At 44.8% G+C, this 19,311-nt stretch overlaps 1 protein-coding gene across 3 annotated transcripts in view; it reads right to left on the reverse strand.

Annotated features, from left to right (window-relative positions):
* B3GAT2 (beta-1,3-glucuronyltransferase 2) overlaps nt 1-18,876 on the reverse strand; it is a 46,287-nt gene extending 27,411 nt beyond the window's left edge. For all 3 annotated transcript variants that reach the window (XR_010599484.1, XR_010599485.1, XM_005280080.4), the window contains exon 1: nt 18,228-18,876. Coding sequence is in view for 1 of the 3 variants with exons in the window: in XM_005280080.4 (XP_005280137.1) it covers nt 18,228-18,731 (504 nt within the window). In the remaining 2 variants the exon portion in view is untranslated. The remainder of the gene's footprint in view (nt 1-18,227) is intronic.
* Nucleotides 18,877-19,311: the final 435 nt, after the last annotated feature.

Below are 19,311 nucleotides of genomic sequence, written 5' to 3' on the forward strand. Positions count from 1 at the left end.
CTTTATCAACCAAACTTATAATCTCATTTAAAAAAAATCATGTTAGTTTCACAGGATCTATTTCCCATAAACCCAGGTTGATTGACATTAATTATATTTCCGTCCTTTAATTCTTTATTATTAAAGAAATCAATATTAATAGTCCAGTGAGCTGCTCGGCCAGCGCTTTTAAAACTCTTGGATGCAGGTTATCCAAACTTGCTGACTTAAAAATATCTAACTTTAATAGCTGCAGTTTAACATCCTCATAAGATACTAGTGAAATGGAAAGAGTGTTAACAGATGATGTAGTTATATCATATGATTTTTGCCAAAATACAAAACAGAAATATTTATTGAACACTTTTGCCTCTTCTGCATTATCATCTATAATTCTACCATTTCCATCTAGTAATAGACCAATAACATTGTTAGGAATCTTCCCCCTTCCCCCACCCCACAATATATTAAAAAATACCTCATTCTTATTGTCTAACTCTGCTGGCCATAGATTTCGCCTTGTGTACATTTGCTTCCCTTATCAATTTTCTACAATTCCTCACTTCTGATTTATATTCAATACTATCAATTTTCCCTTTCTTGTATATTTTTATAGCTGACCTCACTTCCCCTCTAAACAATGAGGCCTTCTTCCTTGATTGTGACTTTTGAGGCATCTAGTAAGTGTTCTTAAACAATTCCCAATTATCATTCACATTTTTCTGATTAAATTCTTCCTCCCAGTTGCTCTGGCTCAGAGTTGTCTTCAGCTTTATATAATTTGCCCTTTTAAAGTACCACTCTATCCTTCCTACATAGGTTATAACCATTAATTTTAACACTCTTATTCCAATCATATTTGACATCAGAGGTAGGAGTTCTGCCCTTAAGTCCAGTGAAGCCAGATTTCACCCTAGAAATGTAGGTCTTGTCTATCCTGGAAGATTCTATTGTTATTGGAAAACTATGGACATTATGGCATCACCAGAGATTACCCAAGACATTGTCTATCCTAGAAAGGTTCACCAGTCTAATGAAATCAAGTTAAAAATCAGTCTTGTTAAACTGGTACAATCCTACACCATAAGTGAGCTTAAGTCAATCCCAATTTAAGCAAGGATAACCCCATTTAAGTGAATCTACATTAGGGGTTTGCACTGGTTTAGCAAGATTGATTTTTATATTGATTTAGTTAAACCAGTCCATGTTTAAAGTGTAGACAAGGTCTTAAAATCCCTTCTCCTTACAATTACCTTTTTTCCAGACTTTTAAAATTTGCTTTTGTTTATTTTTACTAACAGCTTTTTAACTCCAATATCCACAGGACATTCTAGAGAAAGAAAGCTGTTGTTAAAGATTCAGTACCCCACACTCCAGAGAGCTCATAATACCCCTTCTCTAGGCTCCCAAGAGCTCCTCCTTCAGCAAAACCAGACTGACATTGCTTATATTTCCAAAGGTGAAAATACTAGTAGAATAAAAATAAGAAAGCCTTATCTTTCAGGTCTTCTTTCTACATCTTAAAAAAAACCTTTTCAGAATGGACACAAAACCTTTTTTTTTAATCCTTTGTAAGACACTTTTATATTTGTCTAGCATCTGAGTGCCAACATGGCTAATTGGTTTTCTTTTAACTATTTTTCCTTTTTAAGGCCTTTTTATTTACTGTCATTTTTCCCTTGTCTTTTACTGCTCTGTGTGGTGAAATAGAAAGTTAACAACATTAATTATTGTCTTCTTTTAAATATTTAGTGCATAAAAGTCACTTGGACTACTTCAGGACTGCAAAACATGAAGTGTTTTGGTAGCTGTGGTTTCAACATTACACCCATTTCTTGAGCTCTTTGTAAAAATATATACATTGTAACATGTATACATATTGGATCTAATGTCACAAAATGTGCATACAACCTGCCCTCTCTTAGACCATGTCTACACAGGAAAGTTTTACCAGTATAGTTAACTGGTATAGTTAAACCAAAATAACTATACCAGTATAAACCCCAGTGCAGATACTCTGAGGCTACATCTACACTACAGGGGGGAGTCGATTTAAGATACGCAAATTCAGCTACGTGAATAGCATAGCTGAATTCGACGTATCGCAGCCGACTTACCCCGCTGTGAGGACGGCGGCAAAATCGACCTCTGCGGCTTCCTGTCGACGGCGCTTACTCCCACCTCCGCTGGTGGAGTAAGAGCGTCGATTCGGGGATCGATTGTCGTGTCCCGATGGGACGCGATAAATTGATCCCCGAGAGGTCGATTTCTACCCGCCAATTCAGGTGGGTAGTGTAGACCTAGCCTTATTCTTTTAAGAGTGACTTTCCCCAGTTAGTTTAAACCCTTTCCAAAGTGACATAAGCTAAATAAAAAGAAAGACCCTCTTATACCAGAATAATAGTGTTGACACATGGAGATCATTTAAATTCACATCTTATCCTATGTTGGTATAGCTTTCCCATGTAGACAAGCCTTTATCCAAGTGTAAACGAGAAGTACCTTGACCTCAGAGGAGCAGAACTGGGTGGCCCATTAAGCTTCACCTCTTATGCACTCAGGCACTCATTAACACTGTGAAGGTGTTAAGTGTGTACAGCTTAACCAAATACCTAAAGACGAAAAAGAAACCAGATATTTCCAGACCGCTTCATTTCACCCTTATGTTGTATTCTCACTTCTTTGTTCTCTTTCCTGTATACTCGGTCGCTCTACAAATCTAAGTGTCTGCCAAGGACATAAAAATCCCTTAGTGCAAAGTGAAAGAATGTATCTAAGGCTGTGTTAATGCTAACTGTAGAGTATTTTACAGCCTCAGGATATATTTGAAGGTAAAAGTGGCAAAATGTCTTATAAGCCTCTAATAACAGTATTACTACATATTAATGTGCTGATGTGTTGTGAACATTGTTCATGTACCAGGGTAGGAAAAATCATATGGATTAATAGGTCAATTTGTATCAGATATTTCATTTTGTTTTCTATTCTGCTTGACCCTAACAAGTGTTAGGATACAGAGAGAGTAATTTAAAGATATTAGACTATCAGATACCAATGTAATCCCATACACTGCACCACAAGAGTCCTGCACTGCTTCTCTGGGTATGGCTACACTTGCAGCTGTACAGCGCTGTGAGTTAAACCCACCTTCATACAGCTGAGTAGGGAAAGCGCTGCAGTCTGTCCACACTGACAGCTGACAGCACACTGGCGTGGCCACATTTGCAGCATTTGCAGCTGCATTGGGAGAGGTGCATTATGGGCAGCTATCCCAGCATTCATGTGGCTGCAATGTGCTTTTCAAAAGGGGGGGTGGGATGGAGTGTGACGGAGTGTGGGGGGAGAGAGAGTGGGTTTTGGGGTTGAAGGGTTAAAATCCATGTGCATGTTGTATAATAGCCTGGTATATGGATTTGCCAGCTCTTTCTCAGACCCAAAGTTTGGCCTGGAGACCAGAAGCCATGCAAATAGTGATTAGCTAAGAGAAAAGCAAAATAAACAAGATAACATTGCCTAAGATATGCTTGGTCAGTAGAAATGCCAGATGTTGAGGCAATAACTGAATAATTATGTTTCATCCAATGTTTCAAATTGAACAAAGAATCCCTGTTCCTATTGTGTTTCTCCTGAAGGGAAAACAGTCTTCCCACAGATCCAACCTTGAGTTTATGAAAAATTGGCATGTCACTATAATGATATGGCATCCTTCCACCTCCCTTCCAAGGGACCAATGCCCTGCCTTAAGACATAAAGGAGACGATCTCTATTTCCATATGCTTTTACTGTTTCTTTGCTTTATCCCCTAGACATGTACCTGTTGGACAATCAAAGGAGTTGCTCCGTTCCTATGGACCCCAAATCAAAATTCAACATATATATTTTATACTAATAACATTTTATCAAAGTATTCATTAAATGTTAACTTGCTAACTTGAGACCATGGGCAGAAACATTGTGTAACCTTTTAACCATTGGCTATTGTGCTATCTTGTCTTACTGCAAAACCTATCCCGGGGTGTGGAACTGCCTACCCCGCCACCTTCCCCCGCCCATGGAAAATCTATATATTCTATTGTAATCAATTGATCAACAGTGTCTCCGAGCCTAATAAGCCAGGTGACACTCCGCCAGCGCTGTGTGTAATAAACCCCTATGCTTTGACCTCTACACCGTGTGGATTTATGTTCTTCAGGGGTGCTGAGAGTGTGTCAGCACGCTGCCTTCCAAGTTCCGACCCGCCTATCCTTCCCGCTTCTCATTCACTCACTCAACGCAAACAGCAAAATGTTTGCTTTTTCTCTCTGGTATGGAGCTTTGAAACGGCACTTCCACATTCCTGGAGTCGATCACAACAATGAAAAGAGTGGGCACTTGATAAGGGGATTATCACAGCGCAGCAAGTTAACTCATCGTTCACACTGACACCGGGGAGTTGTAGCCACTACACTGCATCTCTTATTCCTCTCGGGGAGGTGGAGTACCTGCAGCGCAGTAGCCAGGGAGACACAGCGCTGTACGTGCCTTGCCAGTGTGGACAGGGAGTGAGGTACAGCACTGGGGGAGGCTTTATTGCGCTGTAACTCGCAAGTGTAGCCAAGGCCTCTAACTATATTTTTAATGGACAGCAGCGCATCTGTTATCTGAATAATCAAAACTTGAAGCCACAGTATATATGTGACATAGGGTTCCCAACTTTGGTTGGATGAATTCCTGGAGGTTTCATCACATGACATTATCTATAATTAAAGAGTAATCTTTAATTCCTGGGGACTCCAGGACAATCCTGGAGGGTTGGCAACCGTAATGTGACAATCTTTTTCAAAAGGGACAGAGTAAGGGGAATGGGAATGAGAATGAGGAAGTGGATGGGTAAAGCCAGGAGAAGAAAGAACATCCTGGGGGAGGAGTAAACTATTTAAAGAACAAGGGAAAAGTAAAACTGGGAGGACAGAGCATCAGTGATGGAGGAAGATGAGGACAACTGATTAGAGAGAAATGGGGAATCAGAGAACAGATAATGGGGGAAGGAAGCACTAAAAGCCAAGAGCTGAGAGAATGCAAAAAAACAAAAGCAGAGAGAGAACAATAATGATTCGTTCTCTCACACATGATCTTGCCAAAAATAGCACTTCATTAGTCACTCAAGAAGATTAAGTCACGGCAAGTGCAGGAATGATAGGGAAGGAGTCAAATCAATTAGAAAAGGGAAAAACCTCAGGGAACTGTGGTGGGGAGGGAGAGCTCAGTGGTTTGAGCATTGGCCTGTTAAACCCAGGGTTGCGAGTTCAATCCTTGAGGGGGCCATTTAGGGATCTCAGGCAAAAATCTGTATGGGGATTAGTCCTGCTTTGAGCAGGGGGTTAGACTAGATGACCTCCTGAGGTCCCTTCCAACCCTGATCATCTATGATTCTATGAACTGGAAGTAAAAGATGAAGAGGATGGAATCTAGTCACCTTTTCTACCACGAAAAAGCTTCCAGACTGTAACAATTTGCTGAATGTTTTCACAGCCACCCATCACTGCCTCCCCATTTAGGACTCAAACTCTCCAGAAAATTCAGCTTTGTGTAGCATTTTTTCCGCTTCTCAGTTTTCTATTGTTTCAGTTCCCATGTAATTTACATTCTGATGCAATGCTAGTGCCCACCTATAGATTATTGCCTGGACTTGCCACACAATACCAGTGGGACGCCAGCAGACTTATACAAACAACTCCAATTTATTTTGCTAGAAGTTGGATTTAGAACTCCAGCTCTTCAACATTTACCATTGTATCTCTATAAAAGAGGAAAGATGGTGTACAGTAGAAGCATAGATCTTAGAATGCAGGTCTCCTGACCATCAGCTCTGACACACAATTCTTATGTGACTACAGGCAAATCATTTAAGGCCAAATTGTGGCCTGAGTCATGCTATGCAACCCCTACAAGTCAAGGGGATTGCACATTTGTGACTGGAAACAGAATTCAGCCCATGATAATTGTGTCTCTGTTTCCTCAACTGTAAAATGGGGCTAATATACCAGGGATACAATCATAGAATCGTAGGACTGGAAGGAAACTTGAGAAGTCATCTAGTCCTGCACTCATGGCAGGACTAAGTATTATCTAGATCAGGGATCGGCAACCTTTGGCCTGTGGCCCAGCAGGGTAAGCCCCATGCGGGCTGGGCCGGTTTGTTTACTTGCTGCATCCGCAGGTTCGGCCGAACGCGGCTTCCACTGGCTGAGGCTTGCCACTCCAGGCCAATGGGGGCTGCAGGAAGTGGGGGCCAGCACATCCCTCGGCCCGCACCACTTCCCGCAGCCCCCATTGGCCTGGAGCGGTCAATAGCCGCAATCACCTGAACCTGCGGACATGGCAGGTAAACAAACCGGCCCGAACTACCATGGGGCTTATCTTGGCAGGCCGCATGACAAAGGTTGCCGATCCCTGATCTAGATCAGTCCTGACAGGTGTTTGTCTAATCTGCTCTTAAAAATCTCCAATGATGGAGATTTCACAACCTCTCTAGGCAATTTATTCCAGTGCTTAATCACCCTAACAGCTAGGAAGTTTTTCCTAATGTCCAACCTAAACCTTCCTTGCTGCAAATTAAACCCATTGCTTCTTGTCCTATCCTGAGAGGTTAAGAAGAACAATTTTTCTCCCTCCTCCTTGTAACAACCTTTTACGTACTTGAAAACTGTTATGAGAACTCAGTCTTCTCTTTTCCAGACTAAACAAACCCAATTTTTTCAATCTTTCCTCATAGGTCATGTTTTCTAGACCTTTAATCATTTTTATTGCTCTTCTCTGGACTTGCTCCTATTTGTGCACATCTTTCCTGAAATGTGGGGCCCAGACTGGACATAATACTCCGGTTGAGGCCTAATCAGTGTGGAGTAGAGCAGAATAATTACTTCTCATGTCTTGCATACAACACCTGCTAATACAGCCCAGAATGATGTTCTTTTTCTGCAAGTGTTACACTGTTGGTTCATATTTAGCTTGTGGTCCACTATGACCACCACATTCCTTCCACAGTACTCTTTCCTAGCCAGTCATCTCCCATTTTGTATGTGTGCAACTGATTGTTCCTTGCTAAGTGGAGTATTTTGCATTTGTCCTTATTGAATTTCATCTTATTTACTTCAGACCATTTCTCCAGATCATTTTGAATTTTAATCATATCCTCCAAAGCACTTGCAGCCTGCCCCAGCTTGGTATTGTCCGCAAACTTTATAAGCATACTCTCTATGCCATTATCTAATTCACTGATGAAAATATTGAACAGAACCATATCCAGAACTGATCACTTGATATGCCCTTTCAGCTTGACTGTGAACCACTACTCTCTGGGAACCGTTTTCCAACCAGTTATGTACCCACCTTATCGTAGCTCCATCTAGGTTGTATTTCCCTAGTTTGTTTATTAGAAGGTCATGGGAGACAGTACCAGAAGATTTACTAAAGACAAGATATAGCATATCTACCATTCCCCCCTGCCTCCCCATTCCCAGGGCTTGTTACCCTGTCAAAGAAAGCTATCAGATTGGCTGACACAATTTGTTCTTGACAAATCCATGCTCTAAGTTTTAGAAACACTTTAAAAACTGATTTAGTTAAAGCAGAGCACAGCCCTCATGTGGACAGACTTATTTCAGTTTAAAAATGCATTATATTGATTTAGCCAAAGTCAAACCTTACTGACTCAAGCTAACATCATATAAGACACTCTTGAACCAAAAGGAGTAGCTGCATAATTTAACTTTAGGTTCTAAACTGATGAACACATCAGTATCATTTTCTTGTGTAAACAAGGCCTTATATTAAGTGCATGGTATGATGATAACGTAATATATATATGTATTATATTTGTAATTTGGAGTCTTGCTCTAAATTCACTAAGGCAGTCATGCACCAGAACTCAGAACTAGCTTTACAATTAGGACTAGAAACCTTCTGAAACAGCAGCTTATATTTTGATAATGAATATAGCAAAATGTGGAGGAAGGCCCTCAATCTTTGAATTTCATAGACTTTCTACCCCTGCAAATATCTACTATTGGAGTTTATTATCTCACTCTTACTTAATAGATCCTCTTTCTCTTCCCTCATTTTGTTGTTCTGATAGGTCCTGATCCTGAAGAACAACAAGTGCCTCTTAAGAGCTGCTGGCCATCCTCAATTATTATTAGTAGCAATGGTCTGGATTTCACTATAGACATGTAAAATGACAAGATTTGGTCCCAAAGAGCTGGAGCTGAGGATGCCCAGCATGTTGCGAGACAGGGTCCCTAATCCTTACATAACAGGAAAAAAAAAAAAGATCTGGTACAAGTATCTAGTTTCTCTCCTTTTAAAGTTACTCCAGCTTTTTTTCTAGCAACTTGTGTTTATTCTGAACTATTTAGAAAAGGCACCACTTGCCTAACTCTAATATCAGTGTGCATTCATATACCCTCAAGTGTATCAAATTCATCTACACATTAGAAAAATATTTAATGCACTACTGGTTCATATTTAGCTTGTTTCTTAAAGTAAGGTTTTTTTAATATGAAGAAAAAAATCAATGACAAATGGCTAATATTTCATTCTGTCTAGGCTGCTGAATACTGTTTCCCAAAACTAGGAAGCTGAGCAAAAATCTGCTTTTTCCAACCAGTTCTGTAGATTCAAAGATTTCATAATACCAGTCACATTTAAAAAATACTCATGGTCTACTAATGACTTTTTTTTTAAAAATCCATTTGGCTGTCATTTTATCCATACCCAATTACATAGGAATCCATTTTTCACCACTACTGAAGTCACTAACAACTGTCCTATGCTGGTTAATAACAGATTACATTAAACATATAGTGGAAGGTGCACTAGTCCTTCCAGAGCTACAGTTGAACTAGCTTCCACTACACCAGACATAAAACCTGCCTAATCTGAAAATTCAGGGTAAAACTTTTTGGTAAACTGGGAGCAAATCATATAAGCAGTTTCAGAGATACGGAGGCTTGGAAATATACTCTTAATTCTCTTTCAGAAGATTTTCCTAACATTTTTTGACTAATCACATCTTCAAAACTTCAAGGTAACTGCCCAAATATGGCCTAAATCCAGCATCCATTTAAGTCAATGGAAAGGCTCCCACTGATTTCCATGGGCATTGGATTAGGGCCTTCGTCCCTAAAAAGCAGAGATGCTAGTAGTATGTTTGAGGCTGGTGATGCATGCATGAATTATGGATCAGTTTAAAGATGTTATCACCCGTATAGATATAAATAATGATAACCTACAGAAACGTGGTTTAAATTAGCTATAGTTACCACTCAAGAAAGATCTTGGAGTCATTGTGGATAGTTCTCTGAAAACATACACTCAACGTGCAGCAGCAGTCAAAAAAGCACACAGAATGTTGGGAATCATCAAGAAAGGGATAGATATTAAGACAGAAAATATCATATTGCCTTTATATAAATCCATTGTATGCCCTCACCTTGAATACTGCATGTAGATGTGGTCGCCCCATTTAAAAAAAGATATATTATAATTGGAAAAGGTTCAGAAAAGGGCAACAAAAATTATTAGGGATATAGAACGGCTTCCATATGAGGAGAGATTAATAAGACTGGGACTCTTCAGCTTGGAAAAGAGGCGACTAAGGAGGGATATGATAGAGGTCTATAAAATCATGAGTGGTATAGAGAAAGTAAATAAGGAAGTGTTATTTACTCCTTCTTATAATACAAGAATAAGGGGCCACCAAATGAAATTAATAGGTAGCAGGTTTAAAACAAACACAAGGAAGTATTTTTTCATGCAACGCACTGTCAACCTCTGGAACTCCTTGCCAGAGGGTGTTGTGAAGGCCAATACTATAACGTGGTTCAAAGGGGAGCTAGATAGATTCATGGACGATAGATCCATCAATGGCTATTAGGCAGGATGGGCAGGAATGGTGTCCCTAGCCTGTTTGCCAGAAGCTGGGATTGGGTGACAGGGTATGGATCACTTGATGATAACCTGTCTGTTCATTCCATTTGGGGCACCTGGCATTGGCCACTGTCAGAGGACACGATACTGGTCTTGATGGACCTTTGGTCTGACCCAGTATGGCCGTTCTTATCCATTTAAAAATAACATGCACCATATATATGACACAAGCATCTTTTTAGATACATGTACTGCATATATTTATATATTCAGGTGCACTGAACATTTGTCTCTTTTTAAATGTACAAAATACATACATCAATTTGATACATGCATTATTTTGACAGACACTTGGTAAAGTATAGGTAACCTAGCAGGTTCTTTGCAAAATGTACATGGCATGACAGGGGCTTTGCAAAGCACACATGGTCCAGGCACAGATGCTCCTGATGGGACAAGGTTCTGCAAGGGAACCACTTTGGTGCAGGTAAGTCCTGCCCAGAAGAATAAAAGAGCAAAAGCTACATGGGACATAACAAGTCCTGGACCAGAAATAGGGAAGAGGAAGCCACATATGGGTGTAGAAGGCTTTCTGGAAAGGAATGAGATCATTTTGTACATGCCTTACAAAATTGATCAGATTTCCTGCATGGCTACCAAAGTGCCCACAGACAATGCAAGTCATACAAAGAATCCTATTATACTTTTAAAATCCAAGGAGGTTCCTAGTCAGCAAACTGCATTGATTGGAAATTCCAGATAAGATGCCAGTTTATTTTTATATATATATTACACACACACACAACCCTCCCCCACCTTTTTTGGTAAAATACAAAGCTTGGGTCACGCAACCAACCTTAACTCTACTTCATAGTGCCATCCTGAGGACTACCAGAAACCCAGACATCAAACAGGTCATTCCTATTAGCGACCATAAAATATTTAGTACCTTACTTAATAAACCTGTGTGAAAGGATGGATCCAATGTCTGAGTCTGGCAGTTCTCAAGACCATCAGGGCAGTTCAGGTAACTAGCTAAGCAGTTGTTAACTGTCAAATGATTGATGTAGTGTATTGCTTTGTAGTTTATAAACTAAAATGTTAACTTAGAACTTCCTAGAGAAAGCTTGAGAGTATTTTGAAAACACTACCAACTTAGCAGTTTTTGGATGAAGTGATACATTCTTTCATCCTTTACTGCAAATTAACAAAGTTGTTTAGTCTGGGAACAAATGAATGGTTAGAATAACCACAAAAGACAAATAAAGGTGGAAGACATATCCCAGTATGGAGAAAGGCAGTTATTAAAATCAGTTATTTCACAATATCTTGCGTTGACAAGGTGGGTGAGCTAAGTTCCCTGTAAGCTGCACGGCCATGCAGCTGCCTATTTAGCACTGCGCAGGCGTTCAGGGAACCTGCCCAGCTGGGACCTGCTGCAGCCAGGGGAGGGGCGCCCATAGGCGCTGACTTCCCCTCTAGCCAGGGGTGCTCCACCCATCCCTCCACCCAAGTCCCCGCCCTGCCTTTACTGCCCCTGCTCCACCCCTTCCCCACCTCCTCCCCCAAGCACCCTCCTGGAGCTTCCTACACACAGCAAAACAGCTGTTTGCGGGAGGCGCTGGGAGGGAGGAGGAGTTGGTCAGTGGGGCTGCTGGCAGGGGAGAGGCACTGGGGGGTGGGGGAAGCTTGGCTGCCAGTGGGTGCTGCTGAGCAGCACTCACTAATTTTTCTCTGTGGGTGCTCCAGTCCTGGAACATCTATGAAGTAGCACCCCTCCCCCAGCCCCAACTCAGCCCCAGACCTGCCGCAGCCGGTGAAGGGGTGGCTCAAACCCAGCCCTGGCCAGGACCTGCCACGGCAGGGGCACCCCTCGCCCGGCCCCAACTCAGCCCTGGCCCGGACCTGCTGCGGCCGGGGGAGGGGCACCCATCCTGCAGCCCCAAAGCTGCTGCAGTGAGGAGAGGCACCTCCGCCCCCCAACCCAAGCGCTGCTACGGGGACAAAGAGCTGGGGTGAGTTCTCTCTCCCAGCCCTAGTCCCAGAGCACCCTCCTACATCCCAAACCCCTCATCTCTGGCCCCACCCCAGAGCCCATGCTCACAGCCGGAGCCCTCATTCCCCCACACATCCCAACCCTCTGCCCCAGCCCTGAGCCCACTCCCACACTCTGAACTCCTCGGCCCCACCCTCCACCACATTAATTTTGTTATGTGCACCAATATGAAGGTGATGTGTGACACATCACCTTCATATTGGTGCACATAACAAAATTAATTCCTCAAGTGGATGGGAAAAATTAGAGGGAACACTGTGAGTGAGGTAATATCTTTTATTGTATGAACTTCTGTTGGTGAGAGAGACGGTCCAATAAAAAGTTATTACCTCACCCATCCTTGTCTCTCTCATATCCTGGGACTGACATGGCTACAACTACACTGCATATCTTGAGTTGGCATATTTGAGTCTACCTACATCAAAACCTTTCTTGTATCCTTTCAGCAGGTCAACCTCCTATTGAAGTCTTCATTGACAGGTATGTCTGTGTAAGAAGGAGATTAGCTAAATTGATGGTGGACACACAATCTGCATGTGTAAATTTAACATACATTGGTTTTTAAAGTAATAGTATATAGACCATGATTTAAAATACAAAAAAGGCAGAGTAAGTCCATCTCTGGTTTAGTGGTATATACAAGATAGGCAGGGAGGGATATGAAAAGTTAAGGTAGAGGTTGGAGTTGGAACCTCAAAACTGTTGTTTTTGATTTATTAATCTAACAGTCTATGGAGGCAGAATTACAGGATCAGATAGTCTCAGTCTTAGCTAAGATTTTTGTCTAGAAATCTAAAAGTGTACCACTGGAAATCAAAGTATTAGTCACTTTATTATAATTACTTGTATCCAGGCATCTTGTGAGCTAAATGCAACAGAAAGTGTAACTGCATCACTTAAAACAGCCTACAAGAAAAGAAAGAGAGAGAGAGGTCACATTGATCCATGTTGAAATCTCAATAAAATTCATGAAATAAATGTTAGTTGGGCTTTAGTCATTCCACTGGCTTTGTTATGAAAATTAATTTCTTGCTGGGTATCTTGCCTGATCAAATTCTTAAACACATTTCCAGAATTGGGAGGGGTGGGGGAGGGGGGAATTGGTTTTGATGGAGATGGATCTGTAGATGAGTGGTCCACATCTGAGGTAGAGAATCAATCAACTTCTAGGTCTCTAGGCTATGAAAATAAATAGATAAAATACTGACACAACTGTCTGGACTAAAGAAAAAGTGTAGACCTAAATTTCTAGGTCACATCCTAAAGTGAAAAGAGTTGTGAGCAACTAAAGGCCAGACTTCCATTTATTCCAGAGAACCATTTCTCAGTTATTGCCATAATGTCACTTAGCACTCCAAACACCAGGTTAACTGCTCCTCTCACAGAAGCCTCTTCTAAGTGGTTAAAAATACTCATTCCTGACAAAGGATGCAGAGGAACCAATGGGGAACATAGTTGAGCTGCAGGGGTAGCTAGGGTTACCATATTTCAACAAGCAAAAAAGAGGACGGGAGGAGCCCCGCCCTAGCCCCGCCCCTGCCCCTCCCACTTCCCGCCCCCCCAGAACCCCCAACCCTCCCCCCGTTCCTTGTCCCCTGACTGCCCCCTCCTGGGACCCCTGCCCCTAACTGCCCCCCAGGACTCCACTCCCTATCTAAGCCTCCTTGCCTCTTGTCCCCTGACTGCCCCAACCCTTATCCACACCCCCACCCCCAGACAGACCCCTGGGACTCCCACGCCCCATCCAACCACTCCCCACCCCCTGACAGCCCCCCCCAGAACTCCCAACCCATCTAAACCCCTCTGCTCCCAGTCCCCTGACTGCTCCAATCCCTCTCCCCACCCCTGCCCCCTGACAGCTCCCCCCCAGAACTCCCAGCCCCCTACCCCCCCGCTCCTTGTCCCCTGACTGCCCCCTCCTGGGACCCCTGCTCCTAACTGCCGTCCAGAACCCCACCCCCTACCTAAGACTCCCTGTTCCTTGTCCCCTAACTGCCCCCTCCTAAGACCCCCCCCAACTGCCCCCCAGGACCCTACCCCCTACCTGTACCCTGACTACCCAAAACTTTCTCCACTCCCCCCAAACCCCCCCCCCCCCGTTTCTTGACTGCCCCCTCCAGAACCTCCCTGGCCCCCTTACCCTGCTGCTCAGAACAGGGTGTTGGGCTCTGTGCCAGCCGGACACGTGGCTGAGCTCCCCAGCACAACAAAACCCGGTCCCTGGCCCTGCACAACAAAACCCGGTCCCTGGCCCTGCACAGTGCTGCCGGACCGGGCTGCAGGAGGAGGAGCTGCAGGCTCAGAATGCAGGGAGGGGAGGGTGGGAGGAGGAAGCTGCTCCGGAGTCCAGCCCGGGACTTTCCTGCAGCCCTCCCAGCCGCTCGCTCTGCTCTGCTGGGGGAGGGGGAAATCCCGGACATTGTGAGTGCTTTACAAATTCCCCCCGGACGCTATTTTTAGCAGAAAAAGGAGGACATGTCCGGGGAAATCCGGACGAATGGTAACCCTAGGGGTAGCTAAGGACAAAACATACTTGGAGCAACTTCATTTAATTGAAATAGGAGAGCACATTTTTGGCTATTAACAAATTAAGCTCCACACCACCCAGGGGAGGCAGGCAAGTGTGTAGGCCACAGTACAAAGAGCCTGGTGGGGTTCCAAGTTTACTACAGCTGGTCAATATTTGTTTCCAGGTTTAATAATTAAAAAAACAACAACCTGCATTTTATTTTTAATTGTAAAGGAAAACCGTTGCTGTTTTCTGACTAACTCTAATATTTAACATCTCTCCGTATCAAATAAACCTGATGCGTTTCTAATATGGTGATCATGAGCACATTATAAAATACCATAAATGGAAACTAGATTTTTCAAACTGACACCTTGACAAAAACAACCTGGCATTTCACAAAGTGCATTCCTTCTGGCTTGTACACCTTCACTTGTAATAAAGCTGCTGCAGGGGGGTGCTTCATTAAAGAGGCTCAGATTCTCTTTTAAGCATATTAGAGAAATTTGCAGCAATGGAGCTAAGCCAATGCAAACCTTTACCAGTGTAAAGTGCACTGATGCAACATTCCTATGGGGTTTTGGAAGCCCTTAGGAGTTTGAACTTTCTGGTGCTAACAGGACTGAAAAATATTACCAAAACAGCCCTACTTTTATCACTAAAATCAGGAGCTATGACTCAGAACAGACACACAGATCTATTTAATAAGATAGCAATTTTACATAGTCACTTTCTAACTGTAATTGTGCCTTGTTCAAAAAAAAAAAAATCACACAGACAGTCCGTGCGCAAGGCAGGATTAGAATACAGGAGTTTCTGGCTTCCAGTCCCATGTCTATACCAATCCCTTCCTCATCTACAATAGGGGTCTTAAATCAGGTTTCCTTTGGGATTAGGGATTCAGCAACCACCATTCAGAAGAATTGCAACTGGAAGGCTGGGAAACAGCATTAAGCATTAACAAATTCCCTCTCACATCTCATTAAGCCACTTTCATGAAGAGAATTACTACAGGATTTCTGCCACCTGTGATGTGTTCTGAGGCTGGCTTGGAAAGGAGGATCACAATTTACTCTTAATCAATCAATTCCCAAAGGAGAGATGGAGATTTATTTTAAAATTGTCAAGTCAGAACTCATGAAAATAGTGAAGGTTTTCCAATGAGAAATAGAAATCTGACCAATGCCCTGATTGAAAACAAGGCTATGAGGTCTACCTTCTCACCAGAAAGGCACACTCTGCTTGTGGCATTTGCAAAAGCTCATTTGCAAAAGGATTTTAGTTGCTTGAACAGAGCATCAGATCAATATGGGGGGGGGGGAATTATCTGTGTTCCAGCAGCACCTCGCCTCCCCCCCTCCAGCCCATCCGTGCTGCAGGGAAAACAGAAATGGGGTTGTTCAGTAGATATTTGAAGACTGAAATCTCTCCCTCTCCCTGAAGTAGATCTGTTTTGTTTGTTTCTGCTACTGCATCTCACAGCAAGAGCTTCACTCACAAATGTGTTTCCCTGTGAACATGGGACTGCTCAAAGCAAACATTTATTTCTTAGCACTGAACCGTGTTGAAAGGAGGCTTAGAATTGCTTAGCTGCATGTGTGAAGAGGCTGGCATTCCTGTTAGCAAAGAGAAATAATTGAACATGGATTGCCTGTTGTGCCTGTAATCTTCAAGGTTAACCCTACGGATTCATTCATCCTTTGCATCCCTGCATTCACAGCCAGCACTTTGGGGAGCTAATTTGTACCTTTTTAATTTCATCATCCTCAGAAATTAGAAACAAAGGACTAGGAAATAAAAAACATTCAAGCTGACTCAGGACCATCTCCTCTTAACAGTTACTTAACTGGTGTGCCCTGTCACTTCTTCATTTAGTGTTTCCTCTTCCCTGTGTACTTTATAGAAAAGATTTGTGTCCAGACAACATTTGCCCCTGTGCTACTGCTGGAAGAGGGGCATATTTTCTGGACTGGGTTATAGCCTTCAGTGGAATGAACCACACTAGCAATGAATGCCAAGAGAACCCAGTTGACAGCATTAAAACAAGATGAAGGCATAGAATTCCTTTGCATTGATGAGCTAAGTACAGCCATGGGGGTCTAGTGAGGTTTAGGAAAATAACCCAGAAAAACAGAATATGACATTTCCAGTGTAAGGTCCTCAAATTAGGAGCTTCAGTGCTGCATCTCATGCTGGAACAGGAACTAGAGTAGCTCTGCTAAATGAGGAACTTGCACCTGTCAACATATTGAAGAGGGAAGCAAATATATTTTAAATCTAAACACTAGTCAATTGTGTTGATCAACATTTCTAAAACAACTCCCTCTACACGCTTTATCTGCTGGGCATCTTTGTATATTTTGTGTTTGCATCTACTGATTGTAAATCACCCATGGATGTGAGCTACTAGCTAAATACAGGATGCTATCATACATTGATAGGTTCATACCTTTAAGCACTGAAGTATGCTGATTTCAATCTCTTTAAAACTCCTGCACATTGCCTGCCAATCTACTTTTTCTCTTTCCCTCCCCCATTTTTCTGCCAAGGTTATTCTTTTATCTGTCAAAGATACATGATCTTTCTTCTGTTGTTTTATGTCCACTTATTAAACATCCTCCTTCCTGCCAGTGGGAAATCAGAAAGCTGGATAACCTCATCCCTGTGCACTTGCCAACTCCTACTGAAAGGGAGCAAGCACTTCACGGAGTGGCTGGAATAAAGACAAAACACATCCCCTTACAAATGAGACTCCTGAAAAGATGTTTAGCCATTATGTAAAAGATTTTCTGCTTTTAACAATGACAGGCTTCAAAAAAGAGTGGGCAACTCCAAGCAAAGTAATTCATGGCAAGTTAAATTATAAAGGACCATGATTCATGATGTGAGTTTGCCCTCCAGGGCAAAAGAAAGAGATACAACCAGAACTGAAGAAATCAAAGACAGTGGTGTCTCTTTTATCCCAGTTTTAACAGAGCCACAGTGAAGACATTATATAATCCCCAACTCTGCATATCTCAGCAAGAAAAAGAAAATAGCAAGTGACTGCTTCTGGATGTGGGAAGGAAAAAGAAGGCAACTGTTGCTGAAAGGCAGAATTAAGATTAAGGTAATGGTACTCTGAATGCTTGCGGAGTGCATGAATTTGGGAGAAGGGAATATGTCACGTGTTGGGTCTGGGGGAAGACGTGTGCAGAATACTGGAGTACTGATTTTGGAAAGGTCTATGCATGAGTTTGGGGTGAGGGGCCATGCACACTGCCTAAAACTGGGTAGACTGTATGAGTCTGGGTGTATTGAAAGTCTCGATCTGGTGAAAGTGCACGCACAGTGCATAAAACTGTGTCTGTGTGTGGGGGGGGGAGTGCATGCAGGGTCAGGGTGTTAATTGGCTGTTAGAAGAATATGCAAGGTCTGTGGTGCTGCGGAGTCTCTGGGCCTGGCTGTCACCTGGAGGAGGTGCAGGCAGGATGCAGGGCTCTGGATTGGCTAGAGATGCAGGGGGGGGGGGGGGGCTGACTCTAGATTAGGTGGAGGTGCATGCAAGGGGCCGGTGATGCACAGCTCTGGACTAGATGGAGGTCCATGGTGGGGTCGGAGTACCAGGGCTTGGCTCTGGACTGGGTGGAGCCAGGCTCTGGACTGGGTGCAGGTGCATGCAGGTGGGCAGGGTGTGCCAGGCTCTGGAGTGCGTGGAGGTGCACGCAGGGTACGTGGCTATGGCAGGTCAGTGGGTTCCCTGACCCGACACCCGCCCCCCTTCCCCAGCGCTACCTCCTCGAAGAGCTCCAGGCTGTAGGTGTTGTCGTCGTCGGCGAAGAAGAGCACCCCGGGCTGCGGCGGCGGCAGGTGCTGGTGTCGCTGCCGGAGCCAGGCCAGGCCGGCGTTGCGCTGCTCGGTGGCGCGGGGCAGGCCGGGCCGCTTGTACCTGCGCGGGGTGGGGACGTGCAGGTGGGTGCAGGGCAGGCCGGCCCGTGCCACGAAGCGACTCACCAGCTCGCTGCGCCGGGCCGCGTCCTCCACCAGGACCCAGTGCAGCCGCGCCACCTGGCGGAAGGTGTTGGCCAGGCGGGTGAGCTCGGCTTTCTGCACCGGGCGGCTGTAGGTGGGGGTGATGGCATAGATGGGGGGCAGCGCCGGCCGCCTGGGAGCCGCCTGCTGCGGGGGCCGGGCGGGGGTCACGAGCGGCCCCCGGCTGCTGTCTGTGTCCAGCAGGAGGATGACGATGAGCCCCCAGGGCAGCAGCAGCAGGAAGCGGCTGAGGAGCAGGGACTTCATGGTGCCCCCACCAAGCAGGGCGCCGCCCTCACAGCATCAGCGGCCGCCGCCTGTGCTCCCCGCCCCATGGAAGCAGGGCTGCGGGCGGGCGGCTCTCAGCGCATCGGAGCCGGGCGGAAGGGGGCAGCCCCAGCGATCACAGGTCACCCCCTGCCTGGCCACGGGGGCTGGTCAGCCCGGGCGGGCGAGTCAATGCCCTGGGGACCGAGTCCGACGTTCTGCCCTGGGCTGCACGGAGCGGGTCAGTCACATGGCGCAGGGGCAGGCGCAGAGCCGGGGTAGGGGGGAGCCCAGCCGGTCCCCAGGGCGTCTGTGGTTCCCCTCTTCGCCCGGCCAGTCCTGCCGGTGGCTGCCTGCTCTTCTCGCCGCTCTACGCCGGCGGCTGCCGACCTTCCACCGCCTCTTGCCCTCGCCACATCCCTCCTCGGGCCAGCGCCGCGGCGGGGCTGCCGGACCGTCCTGTGTGCGGCGCTGGTGGTGGCTAGGCGCGGAGCCCCCCCCGCTGGGAGGTGGCGCGGGGAGGGAGGCTCCTCGCCGGGTGCGCGGGAGGAAACGGGGGGCTCTCCGGGCTGGCAAGGGA

This window comes from Chrysemys picta, chromosome 3, assembly GCF_011386835.1.
Source record: "Chrysemys picta bellii isolate R12L10 chromosome 3, ASM1138683v2, whole genome shotgun sequence".
Lineage (NCBI taxonomy): Eukaryota > Metazoa > Chordata > Testudines > Emydidae > Chrysemys > Chrysemys picta.